At 34.0% G+C, this 19,020-nt stretch overlaps 1 protein-coding gene across 1 annotated transcript; it reads right to left on the reverse strand.

Moving 5' to 3' along the window:
* Positions 1 to 12,474: 12,474 nt before the first annotated feature.
* Positions 12,475 to 17,773, reverse strand: LOC130648801 (myb-like protein X). Its single transcript, XM_057454902.1, has 2 exons — positions 17,660 to 17,773; positions 12,475 to 15,118 (listed from the first exon to the last, which is right to left on the reverse strand). The coding sequence occupies exon 2, from the start codon at positions 15,107 to 15,109 to the stop codon at positions 12,764 to 12,766; it is 2,346 nt and encodes a 781-aa protein (XP_057310885.1). The 5' UTR covers positions 15,110 to 15,118; positions 17,660 to 17,773; the 3' UTR covers positions 12,475 to 12,763.
* Positions 17,774 to 19,020: the final 1,247 nt, after the last annotated feature.

Genomic DNA, 19,020 nt, shown 5'->3' on the forward strand with positions numbered 1-19,020 from the left:
TTGTCTTTGTAGATAATCTACTGCGGTTAAAATTGAAAGTAGCAGCCAAGTTTATGATACAATACAACAGCAGTAATTCAATGTTGTCAATATCACAGCGCCACAATACTGTTATGTAATTGGCATGCAACTAAGTTACACATCGTTTGTTTTACATGTGTTTAAAAATTAACATTCATAAGATTGTTATATTGAAGAAATTTATAAGATGAAGATTGCGAAGTAGCGAATTTCCAAATTTTTTAGGTCTTTAAAGAAAACCTCGTTTTCTTTTACATTGTATGTGATTTTCTGTTTGCTGTATCGCGAGCTAGGTAATATAGTATTGTGAGAATTTTCCTCACTTTTTCCTTTCTGCTGCAGTCAAAACAAAAAGGAAAAACCAACCGTGTTAATAGAGGTTACTAAATCAGTTAACTGGAGTGATGGGCTAAATTTAAGTTACCAGTATTATATTGCTTGCCAAGAATGATAGTCAATTTTTTCATATAGTGATGAGCAGGTAAGACTAATATGTGGACTTTATGGTATTTTTTCTTATTTAGTTTTTTCAAGCTAGACTCAGAATTGTTTTTATGGATTACCTTAAGAGAAGAAATTGCTTGCCAAGGAAAGGATTTAGGAATTGAAGTTCTCAAATGAAACCGCAAATTGCGAAATAATAAATTGCGAGTGTGCAGTCAAACGAAAACACGTTCGTGCGCTGTCTCGATTTCAAAAAAGATTTAAGATGGCCCCAAAAACGCAGTTGATAAATGCACATATTTCTATTGAAATTGGAGAATTAAATATCTCAAATAGCTGACATCAAATAACTAATGATTTGCTAATTGAATTTCCGCGCCCGAAGGCGTAGGAAATTCTTTAAAACCGTCGTTTTTTTCTTTCGGAGCATTTTTTGAGAAAAAATCGACCCTGGGATTTCGCGTTCCCCTGAGAGTAGGATAGTATTGGTATAACTGACTAACTAACCCTGTCCCAAATGGTCAGTTGCAACGTCACAGATTTAAACTTCGTACCCAAGTCATCTAAATGACGTTTCAGGCCAAATTTGGTATTTGTTTTCAACAAAATGTGGCACAGTTAAGAAAAAAAGTATGCTGAACATAATGGTGACATCATGATTTTGCTTTTTGTCACCTAAATGTCATTTTAGGCCAAAATTGGTCCAAAAATTAAAACTACTTTATTTATAACAAAATTTGGTACAGTTAACAAATAAAGTATGCTGAACATGATGGTGACATCAAAACTTTGGTTTTTTGCCATCTTAAATGTCATTTTAGGCCAAAATTGGTTTCAAGAATTAAAACTACTTTATTTTCGACAAAAAATGGCACAGTTAATAAAAAAAGTATTCTGAAAATGATGGTCACATCAAAATTTTGATTTTTTGTCAACTAAATGCTGTTTGAGACCATAAACATGACACGTTTCGTTTTGTTTGCGTTTGTTGTAAGATATAATGTCGCTTGTGTGCTTTATCTTCAGAGCTTCACGCACCCAACCCCTTTAAATGTTTGGCACGATAACACAACGAATTAGCAGGTTTTCAAATATTTTGGTAGTGAGCAGAAATTCTTAGAGCCCCCAGGGCTTCTTGTTTTCATTAAAATTAAATGAAAATTCAACCTCGCTATTAAGGCATTTTGCTTTTTAAATTATTTGATAGCTGCTCCGTAATAACGGCTAAAGGGCCAAGAGACCCCAGGGACGAGAATGAAGAAAATTTCAAAGGGGTAAGAACTAAAGTAAAATGCAAGATAAAATTCTTCTTGCTTAAAAAATGAAGAATAAAATTTGCATTAATTAATAATATTAATTCTGAAATCTTTTCTTTCTTGCCAGAATGTAGGCCCATTGAATTAACAACATTAAGAACGAAAACTCCAGATGAAAAAAAAAAATCAGCGAGGCCTGATTTAATACTGTTTTTCGTCGTATCCTTAAACATTAACCGTTTTGATCCTCGATATCCTTTCAAATAACATTCTGAAGAAATAACTAATTATATTAACAATTACAAGGGCACTAAAGTTTGTCATTTTTGGCGCCATTGTGGGCGCGCATGTGCAAAAACATTTATGATAGTTAAGTTTGATTACACCGCCACAACTAAAATTGACAGTCCTTCAGTTGTAAAAAATTCGTCAGATGTATACTGACGGGGAACCTCGTCCCCAGGACTTTTCGTCTCTCGTCGGCGCTGCGCTTATTGATAGTCCCATATGCAAAAAGAGACAACCGGTCCTAGGATCGAGGTTGCTGACCGGACACTATAGCATATATAGCTTATAAATACTATTTCATCATGGTAAAAGAAACACCCAATATAAAATTGCAATCCTGCTCCCCAAGGTTTTGTCAAAGCGTCTACAATCCCTCACAAAAATTCTGAGACTCCCCCTTCCCCTAAATACAATGTTGGCGTCTCTTATGCACAGATTCGTTTCTGCTATACTCGTTCTACTCGTTTCACGTCAACATTGAGGTAGGTGGGGCAGGGGGAGCCATGATACAAAACTAAGTTACAGACTATTAATTGCAGTCTCAATACTTTTTGGTGAGGGATTGTAGCGCTTACTTTTTATCAAAAAGGCAAGAACCGTGGGGACAAAGTTGTAAAATTACATGAAAGCAAAATAACAGTTTTAATTTTTCACGGGAATAATCGCACAGCAGAAATTAGAAAATAACAATTTTTTGAAATAATTTACGAACAAATAATACCAAACCGTGCAATGACCCTTAATCAGCCAACAATGACCAACAACGACCCTCAGTGAGCCCAATTAGCAATCAGTGACCTCCAATCATTTTCAGTTTCTCATAATAGATCAAAAACAATAATCAGGAAACCAGTGATTTTTTACAGCAGTTGAATAAGACGAAAGATGCGAAAGGCTGAAATACGTTATCAATTCTTATGACATTTGTAAATTTTCTTTGTAAAAAAGGCAGAACATTGAACTAAAATGGATGTAATAAATGCTGAAAAACTTGGTTCATGGAATAGCGACCCTGCGCTTTACAATGACTCCTTACACAGCATTTGCTACGTCCTTTATAATCAAAATTTAGGCAAAAATTTTTAAAAAGTATAAATTTTTGATGTAACCTTTGAAGTAAATTTGTTTGAATAAATGCCTTGTATAAACCAGGTCGAAGTGCATTTCGAAAAATAATATATACATACATTTATACACAACTATCCTTTTTTGTTTCATTTTCTATTGCAACGATATTTTATGACATCGTTCATTTTATGTGTGGTGTTGAAAGTTTTGTTTTCAAAATGTGCACAGCGTCTAAGTAAAGTTCAAATTATAGTTTAAAATAATCGAAACATTGAAACTTATATTTCAATAAAGCCAAATCTCGGGGATTTCCTTCATTTCTACCATTGGCGAGATTAAGTTCTCGCATAATTCAAGAAATAGCAAAAGGTTTTCTCGCAAAAATACAATTGTACTACGTGTAAGAAAAACTACTAATTATGATCATTATTTGGAAAAAGAACCATGGACTAATTTCGTAATTAAAGTCTTTTATTTATTCTTATTCTGGTTGCAGGTTGTGTGACCCAATAAAAGTTTTTATTTTTATTTTAGCCTCATGTCTCTCTTTTACAAACTTGTTTGCTTATAAAACAACGCGTACGCAATAAGTTAATACACGATAATCGACTCATGAAATAAAAATGTCTGTCTCATTAATTAACATCATCGCAATGTGTATTAATTTTCTCTCCCTTTTTCTCGAATTGTGACTTCTATACAACTTTCCCACGTCCAATTAAAATCATCTAAAATATCCAGTCAATTTATTTCAACCGTGACCAAATTGAAACAGCGTCATTCTCGTTCCCTCTGGGCTCAAGAATAAAACAGCGTATAAGTATGCGCGAAGACTGAAGGAGAGGCTAGATGATAATGATGTTACTTTCATCAACAACAGTTCAAAATAAGTTGCTAAACAACTGTGGAGTGTGTGTAGTATGTCATGGCCGAACATATGAAGAAATAAAGAACTAAAGCTAAATTTCCTTGTTGTTTTAAAACGTGTATTAAGACTCAATGAAAAAAAAAAACGAATTATGTATTATTATTCATTTCTCCTTACATCAAAAACGTAGAAATTTGAATTTTAAGACCAACTCCATTTGGGTGAGCTCATAATTAATTGACATGAGTGACACATAGATGACATGGGTGACACGCAGGTGACCCGCACCCACACAGGTAGATAAGTCGGACTGTTTTAAATAAACAACTTTGTACCACGTTGGGCTGCTAGTTGAGAAAATTAAATTGTTTGCTAACGGTCAGGAAATAACCACTCACCCATTGTCTACTATCGCCATTTTTTTAAAAAGTTGTCGAAAATCTATCAGAAAAGAATGGGTACGAGAGAAACCAGAATTGAAAATTACTTTGTATTACCACAACAATAAAACCGACGTCTGATGTTGTTTTAATTCTCCGTGACTTGTTGAATTTTGTGCCTGTAGCTAGTTTAAGTGGCATGTTTTGTAATTAAAAGTACAGAGCAGCAGTAGTTTTGTTCATCGTATATACATCATTTGGTGCAGGATGCAGGGGAGGGGATGGGGAGACACTTTATATTTGATTGAATGTATGCACAGTTTGATGTACACGCTTTTTATAAGAACTTTGATCGAAGGCTGGCTGTTCTTTTCTTTTTAAGCTTTATATAAAAAAATTGTTTTTTGTTGCTATACAAGCAGAAACAATAATCTGCAACTTAAGAGAGAAGTGAAGGAGAATACATATCCAGGATTTTTTTGTGTGGAAAAATTTAGGCCCGGTGTTTTTCTAGTTCATGAACAAGGGATTTCACCTTTGGATTATCCTTTTTTGTCCTGTTTAAGATACTGAAGGCTAACGCTATTCGCTTGTTAAGAAAGATTAAGTCCTGGTTTAGTTCGTTCCATTCAAAACACGACACAAACCTTTCAGTATTCACATTTCTTTTAAAACTAACAACAAAATATAATAAATAATTTTAAAACAATATTGTTATGTACAACATTAAATAAATATTGGTGTTTCGCTTTTCAGATTTCATGGACAAAGTTTGCTATCATGCATACTTTATTTCCAAAAGGGCTGCCCGAGATGCACTGACACGCGCCCAGCATTTTGCATAAGCAGAAGGATTCTGCTCCTTGATAGACACAGTCGCTGTCGGTTTCACATGACTTTAAAAAACGACACTAAAAAAGTAGAAAAAAAAAATTAATCAAATAATAATATGTAAAAAAGGAAATACATTATATTCAGCAAGTTAACCTGGACTTTAGTAAGGTACAACAACAACAAAATGCTCGATAAACGTTTGCAAATATTCAGGAAAATTGAAAATAATATGGCCCCTTTCCTGGAGCTATTGTTTTGGTGGTTAGGAAAGGAAACATAACCAAGATAATCAACATCCGACATTTTTAATAAAACGCGTTTACACTGTCTCCATTTTATTTGATGTAAGCCATTAAAGTCGAAAATCTATAGCACGTTACGCAGCTTCTTCATTGGACTATATCCTACTAAACTTTCAACTTTAAGTGGCATGTTTCCAAAGCAACCACTGCAGAGGGAAAAAAAAATATATTGTCGCAATCAACTTACTTCATTGTTGTATGGCTTGCATGTTGCTATGGTAACGAGCAATAAAATGCCCACCACGACTGCGTGACCTAAAAATAAACTCCATTAAATTCGAATATTTGAGGTTAATATATTGGCATTTGTTGAATTTTATAAGCGAATACTAAAAAAGTGTAAACTCTTTCAGATTGTTACTCTACAGCTACTAAATCGATAGCTACTGAATCGAATAATATTCCACAGATAGAATGGACCTAAATTGTGTTCAATACAAAAATTGGCTCACTTTGTAAGAGGACATCATGTTTCAATGGGTTCTGATAAATTTAAATTGCTATAAAAATGCGCCTGTAAGCTCACTCTCCGAGAAGTTTTAATGGTCTATTCTGTGCGTAGAAAATTCCTCAAATTAAGAAAACAAACAAACAAACAAATAAACAAACAAGCAAAAAAACAACAACAAGTAAACAAACAAGCAAAAAAACAACAACAAGTAAACAGTGCACACGTGATATAAAAAATTCTATACCTTTGCATAATGAATTCATTTTTCTTGCAGTATAATGATATATCTACCTCTGTGATGGATGTCCAAGACAGTGTACTGATTCCTTCAATTACAAGATGTATACTTTTATAAGAAAACTGTTGCAATTAAGAACAACATTATTTCTGGTTCGTTAACATTAAACGAATAATTAGTAGCCAACGTAATCATATCCGCTCCGAAATGTCAACCCTCTATCTGTCATCTTTAATGACAACTTGGTCAGAAAAACAAAATAATAATTTGACTAATGTCTGTCATATGCTCCTACTGTCTTGATCTCCTACGTAGAGATTTTTTATTTGTTGTGACAACAATGATCCGCACGCATTTTTTAAAACGAAATCTGTTGATAAAAACTTAGCAATAGAATTGATGTTTTGAATTGATGGTCGAAAGTTATTTAGTTTTTTTTGCAAACTATAATTTAAATTAAAGTTGACGGGGGATATTTTTTACAGTTTTAAGGCCACTTCTTTTTTTCGAGCGTGCTTGGTCGCAGCTCCTAGCGTTTAGTATCTGGGCATTTTGGCGCCATTGAGAGTCAACTTTCACCTTTAAGAATTGATATAATTTAAGAAAACGCTACCATCTTTAATGTATTGGAAATTGAGTATATTGAGCGCCGACTTTTAAACGTTGTGCAGCCATGAACGATTTAATGGGGAGCAGAATTTACTCCACTTTAAATGCACGTCTATTTACACAGAAGACGTATGAAATAAATGATTTCAGTAAGAAACACCGTATTAGAAAATCCTTGGACCTAAAATTGGGGTGAAAGTTTAAACGTTAATTGTTAATATATCGAATTCACAAATAAGAGAAATCCATATATTTATAATAAGATTCCATTGTGTGAAGTCGTTTATTTAGACGTACATGCTAGCTAGGTAGATACTAGTAAAATCTTTTTAATTTAGCGTTGAGCACTTACTTCAGAGCGCTTCAGTAATAATTGTTAAATTTATAAATAAATGTAGAGAAGAGAGGCATTATATAAAGGGGAAAAATGTTTATTATAAGCTAAATTATAACAAAATTGATATAGATTAGGTGGTTGGTGTAATTTGGAGAATATACGGAACCGCAGACCTTGTCAATCACACGGTTTTCAGAATGTCACGATCGATGTCTCCATAAAGAAGGTTATAACCCGGTTATGGGAATAGTAATTGTGACAGTTGAATATCCGTACATATTACAACAGTTTTGTCATATTGAGAAATAACTTTCTTTGTCAGGAATGTTCTCCCGCGAGATGTTTTTTTGAACTCCTAGTTCAACCAGTAACCCACTGTGTCTGTTTTGTGTTTACTTGTCAGATTACTAAGACAGAAAATGTCGTTTCACATTGATGTAAACAACGCAATTGACTGTCTTTAAACGATGTCAACACGCGATAAAGTGTAAAAAACAGGAACTTATCATAGTTACCATTATAACATACATCATTTTAAACAAACATTAATACTTTTTCTTTGCTAGTAACAACCTAATTAGTTTTGGTTTCAAAAATAATTGGGGGTGTTTCTCGTGGGGTAACTCCACCCTTGAAATGGTGGGAAACCCTATATGTCTATATGTCAATAAGTCGTGAAAATTTATTTTGAATTATGAAATGAAATTTGTTTTTAGTTTGTGATTCCCATGACCTTATTATCCAACACATTACGACAGAAGTTTCTAATTCTTTTAGAGTTTATTTTCTGGCGCATATGTTTACTCTCCTATTAGGGAAGAGGTTTCCTGGGGGGGTTGGATTTCAAGAACAGTGCCGTCGGAAGCGAAAGGGATAGGGGAGGACTTAACTCTCCTCTAATAATTCATTTAAAATGACAGTTCCTTAAAAAATAACATTAAATTAACAATAGATTTTTAGAGAGCGTCAGTCAGTGCGGAAGATTGCAAATTTAGTCCACAGACTAGCCTTACCAGCAAAAGTGTAAAACGATCCTTTCTAATAATAACAAGGAAAACACATTTGTTAGTCAAATTATTATTTTGCCGGACTGTGAATCGCATACATTTCACAGGACTGCACAATTTACAAAATACATCTTCTGTTCTTTCTTTTTTTTTCTTCATTCAATTTTTTGCAAATTATCAACAAAATTACGCCTATTCTAAAACTAAGCTGATTGTCATTTATGCAGAGAAATCTTGGAAGTAATGATTCGTTTTTTAAAACTAAACCAAATTTTCCCACTCAAATCCCACTCTGTTTAAAAATTTAGTTAACATTTCGAAAGTAGCACACATCGATAGACAACTTTTTCTCCACTGTACGACATCTATTTGCAAGGGTTATGGCAGTATTCATGACATGAAATAAAAATATAATTTATATAAACTCAAAGAATTATATTAACTATGTCTATGCTTGGAGGAAAGAATATTCTTTCCTCCAAGGTCTAGGTAAAGCATGATTTGTGTTTAAAGTTTGCGATGCTACATCAGAGTTAGGAAGTTAACATTTTCGATAACTAGATTGTATTGTAGTGCAGACTCCAAAAAGAAACGAAAAAGACGCTTTTAGCTTAGCATTCAGCATAAAACCAGGATTGTTAGAAATGAACCTTTTTCAATACGAATTCTTAACAGGATAGAAAAATTCAATGTGACCACTAGACAAAAGTTATCATTTTGAGTGAAACGCACGCTTGATAGAGCCTCATGAAGCTCGAACTAACAATTGTAACAAATCAATCAGTCAAACGTTAAAAAAATTATCTGTAAAGTAATCATGTACTTTTAATTGGTATGTACTTCATTGAGCAAGACGGCTAATATGTTGTAAACTAGTCATTAATCCGTATAAAAGCCCACAGAGTCGTCCGTAAACTACACGCTATTTCGTGTACCCGTAGCACGACGATTTTCTTCGGAAAGACACAGAACACGGTTATTATTAAAGAGGCTATTAAAAAACCAAAAAGTACTCTCGGTGGACGTGTCTATTTCATGTATAACTGTTTCGTGCGTCCTTAGCACAAAGTAATTTTGTTACACGACGAAAAATGTACCGTTTTGTAATGAATCTTTTTTATCTTATATTTGTTCAATGTAGCACCTCTTGTCAAACTGCAATATTTCCAAACGGACATAGAAATTGGTTTTCAAAAAGAAACATCTCACTTTATACGTGTCTTCCTTTGTCATGCACCAACAGCATTTTCATGTATAACTGTTTCGTGCGTCCTTAGCACAAAGTAATTTTGTTACACAACGAAAAATGTACCGTTTTGTAATGAATCTTTTTTATCTTATATTTGTTCAATGTATCACCTCTTGTCAAACTGCAATATTTCCAAACGGACATAGAAATTGGTTTTGAAAAAGAAACATCTCACTCTATACGTGTCTTCCTTTGTCATGCACCAACAGCATTTTTGCATCTACGAATGATTCGTCTGAAAGGTAAGAACGTCTAACCACTAACTATATCAGCAAGCTTATTCCGCAACATGGCGTCCAAAGAAAGCTTGACGTTCAAACTTTATGGATAAACGTAGAAGAGACACCTTGGCGCAATTTAATAATTATACTATATTTGTTTTGTTATAAATAAATAAAATAATAAACATTTTGCTTTGCCTGATGATAGGAAAAGGATCTCCCGAAACGTCGCCTACTAAACTATCATGTTCAAGAAATGATAAACTTTCCACAGTAAAATAAAATAACCTTTGAAAAATTTTGGGATAAAGCAGTTATGAACATTAAAAGAAAAAGTGAAAATCTTTTCTATCTGTCGGCTGACTTTTTTCATCCATGCGAGTAGAGATGGATTTGGGATGAAAAATTAAGGAATCAGTAGTATTAAATATACTTTGTGTCGAAGTATTTTAAAAATTGAGTAAAATTCTTAAATAAGTAGGTAACTCGTTACAAAATTTGGCAGCATGGAAGAAAAACTGTTCTTGGATATTTCCAATTTCACTTTAGGTAGACGTATGTGTTTTGATTTCTTGTGTTGTTTGACATAATATCGAAATAATTCTTCAAATGTATTACTGGAGACGTGTGTGAGACACGTCTCCAGTAATACATTTGAACCCATGTTGACGGTTTTCGTAGCAGGTTTTCGACAGAAAATAATGGCAAGGGCTCGGTTATCGAGCGGTTGGATCTTTTCCTTGTTCGTCCTGTTAGTTTCACATGTTAAAATCGAATAATAAGTGAACAGTGGCAGAATCAAAGGCTGGAATATGGCTGCAGCAGCTTTTACAGTGGTCGTAATTATTGAAGAGGGTTCAGTCGACAAACTATTTTTCTGTAGGCGACATCAATGTGGTCAGCCAAGTGAAGACATTTGTCCAGCTTGATACCAAGGTATTTAAAAGAACCCGTTTCTGAGATAGAATGATGTCGATAACCAATGTTCAAGTTAGGGTTAGGGTTAGGGTTAGTTAACGTTTTTCATCATACATTCAGTTTTTTCTGGTTTCATGTTAGTAAAGAGTTCCTTGACCTTGAACCAGTCAGCGATTCGTTTGAAGTCATTTGCAAGTCTATTTTGTATCAAGACTTTGGCTGTTGCAGCTGTATGTAAAACAGTGTCATCCGCATACATAATAGCATTACAATCCTCCACGACCTCGTCAACGTCATTGAAACTCAAAAGAACGAGCAGAGATCTGAGAATAAATCCTTGTGGGACTCCACACAAGATTGCTTTCATATCGGAGGAGGTGTTTTGATATGTAGCGATTTGTTTTCTGTTGAATAAGTAATTTTAAAAGAATTATTTTTCCCTATTATGGGTACCATAATTCGTTAGGTTATTTAATATTTGACTGTGGCTTAAGGTGTCGAAAGCCTTATCGAGGTCAATAATTGTTTTGCGTATCGTGTCGAGAAATATCTTTGCAGCTATTTTTGCGGAATCCAAACTGATTTTTCGACCACAATTTACATCTCTCGATATATTTCATCAGTTGAGAGTGGACACAACGTACCAGGATTTTTGTACAAATTTGAAGCACGCTTATAGGTCTATAGTTGTTCATCACATGCTTTGAACTACTTTTATGAACTGCTGTTACTTTGCCGATTTTAAAATCCTCCACAGTCATCCTTTCTAAACATTAATTAATGATATAGCTTGAATGCTTCGCTATATATTGCAGCATCTTTTAGAGACCCTGGTGGTCTACTCCGCTTCCTTCCTTCCATTTCCGACCCTTCATCTGCTTAAAGACTTCATTCACATAATAGATTCAAAATAAGTTCGATTTCGATTTTTTTTGGTCTTTAAGATAAATACATCCGGTTTTTAGTTTGGTAGCTACATTGGAAAAGAATTTACAAAATCCCGATGAAATAGTTGTTGGGCTACAGGTGATCGAACAACTTATTTCAAAAGATTTAGGGCATGAAGTTTCGTATGTTGTCGAAAAGATGCTTTTTATGGCATCGTGGGTTGTTCGCCGATTCTTTCAGAACAGTCTTTTGATTTAATACGAATGAAGCAATCAAATTTCAGGGTTGTTAATTATTGTTTTCCCATATCGATTCGTTTTATGTGTGGTTATTAGCCTTGTGTGGACTCCTACTGATTATATTTTTAGCTTTCTTTCATTATTTCAGTTCGAAATGTATGGGTCCTGTTTTTTCGGATTTTGTTTTGAAAATATTCCATGACGTCTTTTAATTTGAACCTAACGAAATTCTTGCTACTGCAGTCTAACCTGGCAATAGCGGACATCTTGTTATAGCGGATACTTTTTCTAGGAACGGGCAGAATCATGGTCAAAGTTTCACATGCGAAAAACTCTACATAACGGACACTTTATAGCAGACAAAATTTTTAGAACGCTGTGAACATTTTCCTTCAGAATACCTCTTTAAAGCGGACACATCATCTTTTTCAGGAAAACACGCATCAATAACTTCATTGGGAAATAAATTTGCAACAGTTCCAAACTCTTCAAAAAAGTCCGAAACTCTGACAATTTTTTTAGGAACCGTAGGTCTAAAGTATTTTTTGCAACGCAAAACGACAGGGTGTTGACAGTTTCTGATATAATGTAAAAAATTCAATACAAAAACATACTAAATGAGAAACTTTTAACGTGTAAACTTTTTTTGAAATTTATATCAAGATGAGGAAGACCCAACTATTTAAACACAATATCAGGGCTCATGGTAACAAAATTCGGCAAACATAAGAGTTAAAATTTATATTAGGAAAATATGACAAATATTTGCAGAAAATTGAGTCACTCTTTACCGACAAAATTTCATCAACATAGGCTGATGGAAAGACGGTGTTTATCGAGTAATTACGGCATCGCATCTCTTAAAAAGCTCGTAGCAGAGTTTATTTTTCTTCAATAAATTTACAAAAAATCTTCACAAGAAAAAAAATAACAAGACAAAAATAGACAAAAGAACAAACAGACAAGAAAATAATAAAAAAACAACACAGACAATAAAAAAACATCCTTACATAGGAAAGCATATTTTTAAATTTCAAATTACTCCCAAAAAACAGAAATTTAAGTTACTTCCAAAAAAAACGAAATCTCAAACAGTTAGAATATTCAGGCACTATCTTATTTAACAAATTATAAAGTTTTTGAATTCACTCCCACAAATTGTTTGTTGGGATAGCATTTTCCATGTAATCTTCATCCAAAGCTACCGTTGTCTGTTTTACTGTCACTGGTACGCAATTTTCACGGTAAGATATCAAAATTTGACAAGGATTCAAGACAGAAAAACCAAGTCGATGCTTAAACACCCAAATCATTGCATTCCCGATCTTATTTTGTGACATTTGACCATGAGAAAGCAGCTCAAGTTTCGGCCTTTTGACTTTCTTTTTCCTTATATACAGAACAAAAAGATCGTGATGTTTTCCATAATTATCTAGCTTATCGCAGTTTGGATGTTGTTGTGAATTGAAGCATTGCTTCCTTGACGAATGACTTGTAAGTGCATACATTATCTTTTTTGACTGTAATAGATCAAAATTTAAATCCTCCCAACCTTTTCCTAGCGTATTGTCAGGGTTTCCGATCACGACAAATCGATCTTTCAAACAAATATTAGCGTAGGAGACAATAGTGTTCATTAAAATACCTCTAGGTACAATAACTACGACAAGCTTTTGTGAATTGGACAGTTCTAATTTATTCAGATAACTCGCTTCTCCGGAACTGCTTACAAGAACGTGGATGCTTTCAATCATTTCGTTATTTAAATTTTGTTGCAGAGCGTTCAAGATCTCCATACGTCGTGCTCTTAATTTACTTTTTGATTGGACACGTTGTTGAGAATACCTATTCGCCTCTTTAAAAACGTGTATACGAGTTAGAAAAGTCAGTTTTTTCTTTTCAATAAACATATCATCATTCAAACGACCAGTGCACTTTCTTGACCGTGAAATTCTTGCCCTGTTGAAGCCATTTGTTTTTTGATGAATAAAGTTATACGAAAATTCCTCAGTCCTTACATCATTATCGACTTGGAATTGTAGTTTTATTTTTCTAATATCTTGGTTTGTGTTGTCGTTTTCATCATCCAAATTATCATGGTATTGTTCTCCTCTTTTGTTGTCGTCATTGTCGTCACTCACTCCGTTTTCTTCAGAAGAATCTATTTCATTAGATTTCTTGTCACTATCTCCTACGTTTTCAACCTTCTTATTATCGTTAGCTTTACTAGGATTGGTGATATAACTAAACAAACCTTTAGTCAGTTTTTTAATATTTTCGTCATTTTTGTCATTTTTATCTTTTCCTCTTTTCGATATTGCATCCATTAAAGTTTTTATGCGATCTTTCAAATCTGCTGTTTTTACTTCTTTTTTATTGGAGTCATCATTGTTTATCAGATTAGTTTCATCTTCTCGTTGGTTCTGTTTTTTTGTTTCATGATTTTCCGGTGAATCTTTTGTTTCGGTAATTTCGGTATTTTTTGTTTTCTCTTCTTCACGTTTTTCGTTGTTGTCATTATCACTATTTTCAGCCTGTTTATTTGCATCCAAATCTTCAGGCACAAACCCTTCATCCTCATTTCTCTTTATATCATCATTTGGTTCACTGTTATTCGTCTCCTGATCCTTATTTTTGTTTTCATCGCCTCTAACCTTCAAATCTTCTATATTTTCCGTATTATCATCTTTGACTTCAAATCCTTCATCTTCCTTTCTCTTTTTATCGTCATTTGGTTCACTGTTATTTGTCTCCTGATCCTTATTTTCGTTTTCATCACCTTTAACCTTCAAATCTTCTTTATTATCCGTACCATTATCTTTGACATCAAATCCTTCATCTTCTTTTCTTTCCACACCGTCACCATTTGCTTCGCTGTTATTGCTCTGCTGATCCGTATCTTCTTTGGTATCTTTCACTTCTGTTTGATCGTGGTTTTCTACGTCTCCTTCATCTGTTTCTTCTCTTCCTTGTTCTTTTTCCTTTTCTCCGTTCTCTGTTTCTTCCGTGTTACTCTCATCATTTCCTGTTACTGTTTCAGATTCTTCTGCAGATATATCAGAGTCTTTTTCATTGTGCCCACTATCTTCCTCCTTTTTCTCCTCTTCCTTTACTTCTTTAGATTCTTCGTTAAACGATTTAGGATCTTTATTCTTCGCTTCATCACCATGCTCACTCTCTTTCCCTTTTGCCTCCTCCTCTTTGCTTTCTGCGATACTGTAAATGGGAGAAGTTGTCTCTTCTTCAACATCATCTGTCGCATCAAATCCACTATCCTGATTCTTCACCCCACTGCCTTCTTCTGTTTCTGCTGGACTTTTACCATCTGGGGTTTTTATATTGACTTTTTCCTTAACATGCTGTTTATCACTCTCCCCTCCCAAGTAAGATGTGTATACCATATACGCCAAAATCATAGAAGCGAACAATAATATTATCCATATAAGTGGTTTGCATCTGCCAGGCTGTTTTACTGCAGGTTTCTCTTCCATGACGAAATTCTACAAAAAGTAGTAAGTATTCAAAAACAAAAATAAAAACAAGATTTAAAGAAAGGAAAGAGCTACCCTATTTGTTTGACTTAAAAGAATTATTAGTTCCATTGTAAGAGACCTAGCTATGATTACGACCGGCACACTAGAGGGAATTTTAAGCTTCTGAGCCACTAGATCAATTAAAAAAAAAGCTCTGCAAGTCTCTCCCATGTTCACAGCGACAGTCAAAAACGTTGGTGGGAAGGAGGATCGTACCGGACGCGCACTACGGCTGCTACAGTATTGAAAAACATGGTAGTTTTTTTTTTATATAAACATGCTTCATAATAGATTCACAGACAGCTCAATACTAAAACACTAAAAATTTTAAAAGTAGGAACTTCCCATATTTTTTATGATCAATTCTAAGTCTTCTTAAAATAAGCAGGAATATCCAATAATTCTTATGACCAATCCTAAGTCTTCGAAAAATAAGTAGGAATTTCCAATACTTCTTATGACCAATCCTAAGTCTTCGAAAAATAAGTAGGAATTTCCAATATTTCTTATGACCAATTCTAAGTCTTCTAAAAATAAGTAGGAATTTCCAATATTTCTTATGACCAATCCTAAGTCTTCTAAAAATGAGTAGGAATTTCCAATAATTTTTACGACTAATCCTAAGTCTTCTAAAAATAAGTAGGTATATCCAATATTTTTGATGACCAATCCTAAGTCTTCTAAAAATAAGTAGGAATTTCAAATAATTCTTATGACCACCTAAGTAATGAAATGTACCGAAAATTGATGCCGACGAAAATTTTTGAAGACAAAATTTGGTATCCACTGAGGTACCTGATCAGAAATGCAAGTCAGTGTAAAGTTTTACGACATCTTATATATTAGATTCACGGGTCCACCGGTCCTCAGATTCTCACTCGTCGTAGGATCGCTAATTCGTGCGTTTTTTAATTACTCGATGACAAAGAGAAGACGGGTATTACTATATATTTTTGTACGCAGACTATTATAAGCCAAAAAATTGATAAGCACTACTTGTTAGCCCGTAAAAAAAACCTGCTGCTATTTGCAGCTATTCGCAACCACAACCTTGGGCTCGTTAAGGAAAGTCAAATGTTAAAACATAGACTAGTTTTTAGCCAATTGAAAAATTTGCGGGAATTTGTTGCCGTCCATATTTTTCAAACGAGGGGCCTGTGTATCCCTGTTCAACTTTACCTAAATTACTCTGCAGGAGAAGGTCTGAAAAAAAGCTGCGGTCCAGGGCTTTTAAACAGGTAGACCACGGATATTTTTAAAGACATAATTCACGTTTTTTTAACGTCGTCCTAAAATCTGCATCTTTCAAACGTACGTTGGGTATAGCTTTGTTTCCCCGGAGAAAATTGTTTCTCGCATCGATATATAGCGCATTTTTAGCACAAAGTATTAATTTGGCAACTATTTTTAGCAGAACACGGGAATTACTATAAAAGAAAAATCCACGGGGATTCGCTTGTATGATGTATATTTATCGCACAAAACTGTTAGCGTCGTAGTTAAAAATAATTTCTGTGCGCAACAAACAAAAGCCAACATGTAGCAGGCAAAATACGGCTATTAATTAATAGAAGAGTAGTCGTTGGCCAATAAAGAACACCCAAGGCAAACAAAATCGATAAGAATATATCACATGTCCGCAGCAGAAGTTTAGGCAGCGTAGAGAAGGACAGACGATAGCTATCATTATAGAGATCAGTTGAATCGCCGTGGTTGCCACTTAATTCAAGAAAAATAGTGTTTACGGAAATCATACCTATAATGTATAAAACCATGTTGTTTTGATGGACTTCTATGGAGATTTTGATGACGTCAGTGAAAACCCGTACAATGTAGAAAGTTTTTTTTATTGTGTGGACATTGGAATGTTGATCAAAGTAATGCATAGGCTGTGTTTCGACACACAGTTACTGACATTAAGTTGACGTACCAACTTGTTTTTTCCAATTCAGAAAAACCAGGCCTACTAGTCAAGTGGTTCAAATAATTGGCAATTGGCTCCCCAGCCCTTGTGTAGCTAAGATTAATGACCCCAAAATCTTTTAGGGTCTGAGGATTATCCAAAAAGTGAAGTTCTAAATTTTAAGAGATTTGAAATCATGTGTTAGTTATGTGTTCAAATAAAGTATTTGTTAAAAGAGGTTGTTTAAGAGTTCTTAAAACATTTTTGCAGCAGGCAATTTTCACCAACAATTTTGACCGTTTTTAACCTTTCCTCATTTTAAAATTAAATATTGTGTGGTGAACCCTGACTTACTACAAAAAGGAGCAACAGCGAAACAGAATGAAGGCTAGTGTTAGTTAAAAAGAACAAGCGTGCACCCATATCCAGCGTGTGTCCACAAATCAACAAGGAAGAATAAATAAAGTGAAAATCAACTAACACTTCTGATGATACAGAAACATTTAATACGCAATTGCAAAGAGAAAAAAAATTCTCATCCGAAAAATTGTCCCCCCAACTTTTTTTAGCATAAAAATAAACCAACAAAAAAATCTTTAACTTACTTTTATAGGTTTTGTTTTCTATTGCCACGTTTACTTCTGGCTACTTGAATAATTTTTTTGCTGTGATTGCTGTTAGCTATATCGAGATAAGAAGTTATCAAATAATTTGCGCTTTGTTCAATTAATCCTACTTCAATTTTGTAATTAGATTGTAACCATAACAACGTTTAAATTTAATTAAGAGTTTTTTATAATTGCATTAGTTTTTATAATCGCATTAGTTAAGGTGGATTTCCACTTGCGTATTTCTTGCCTCGGATCGGATCGGATCGGAACGGGTCGGAATTAATTTCAATTTCCACTTTGGGGGCAGAAAAATGTTTGTGTATACAGTATAAATAAAAAAAAAATAGTAATAAAAAAAAAAATGGGACTGCCAAGTTTGAGATTAAAAATTATTTTGCTTCTTACACGAAGGGAAAATAGAGAAATAAGAAAAAAGATGTGGTTGCTACAAATATAAAAAAACAAAAACAGGAAGGGAAATTTCTTTTACTGATTAAAAAAATACAACTGCACGATCATGTTATGTTCTACCAATACCTTTGTATGAATTCCAGTCAATATGATTAAAAAAGGGATAATTTTGATTCGAACCACTATTATGGTTACCCAGATTCGCCATTTTGTTTATTTTTGTACTGCATGGTTTTCGATCGACTTGAAGTTGTCGCGAAATTTTAATTGAATTTGATTGTTTACTTTTTTAAAGATGTCATTTTTCAGTCGGAAACCATTGGAAAAAGTTGAATATAATACAATTTTCACTCGGAACAGAACAGAACGGAAAAAACAAGAAAATTTCCGAATCACGTGTTTGGAAAACGCAAAAAATATGGAAGTGGAAATCCACCTTTACACATTTGAAGATTCAAATTCCCATAGCATGTTTCATCGAGAATGAGCTATCCCCAAGCTCCTAAAGAGATGTGATTAGCATTTTTACTGTTAAAAGTAAAAACACCAATACACATTTCTCCATAAGCAAAGCAAGGGTTGAGGCTTTATGTTGCTTCGGTATCTGTATTTTCTTAATTGGTGCTTGGTTGTTGTTTCTTGATTATTCATGGAATTGACGTTTTTCGTTCCTTAGTAGAGCACGAACATCCATTTGAATCAAACTTTTAATAACATTTGCTGTTACCTGGCCTGACTTTTAGAAAAAGTTAAATCTCGGGAATTACAGGCTGCTATCTCGAACATTTAATGGACTGGACAAAAAGTTCGAGATAGCGCGATTTTCAAGATAGCGCGATTTCGATATAACGAAGTTACGCCAGGAGAAAATTTCAGAAAGCGTGGTAATATTTTTTTTAGAGTTGCGTATAACTTGGAAGAAAAGAATGCCAAAAGAATGCAAC

Source organism: Hydractinia symbiolongicarpus, chromosome 7, assembly GCF_029227915.1.
Source record: "Hydractinia symbiolongicarpus strain clone_291-10 chromosome 7, HSymV2.1, whole genome shotgun sequence".
Classification (NCBI taxonomy): domain Eukaryota; kingdom Metazoa; phylum Cnidaria; class Hydrozoa; order Anthoathecata; family Hydractiniidae; genus Hydractinia; species Hydractinia symbiolongicarpus.

Coding starts and splice junctions, on each gene's coding strand:
- LOC130648801 (XM_057454902.1), bottom strand. CDS start 15,109: ATGGAAGAGAAACCTGCAGTAAAACAGCCTGGCAGATGCAAACCACTT.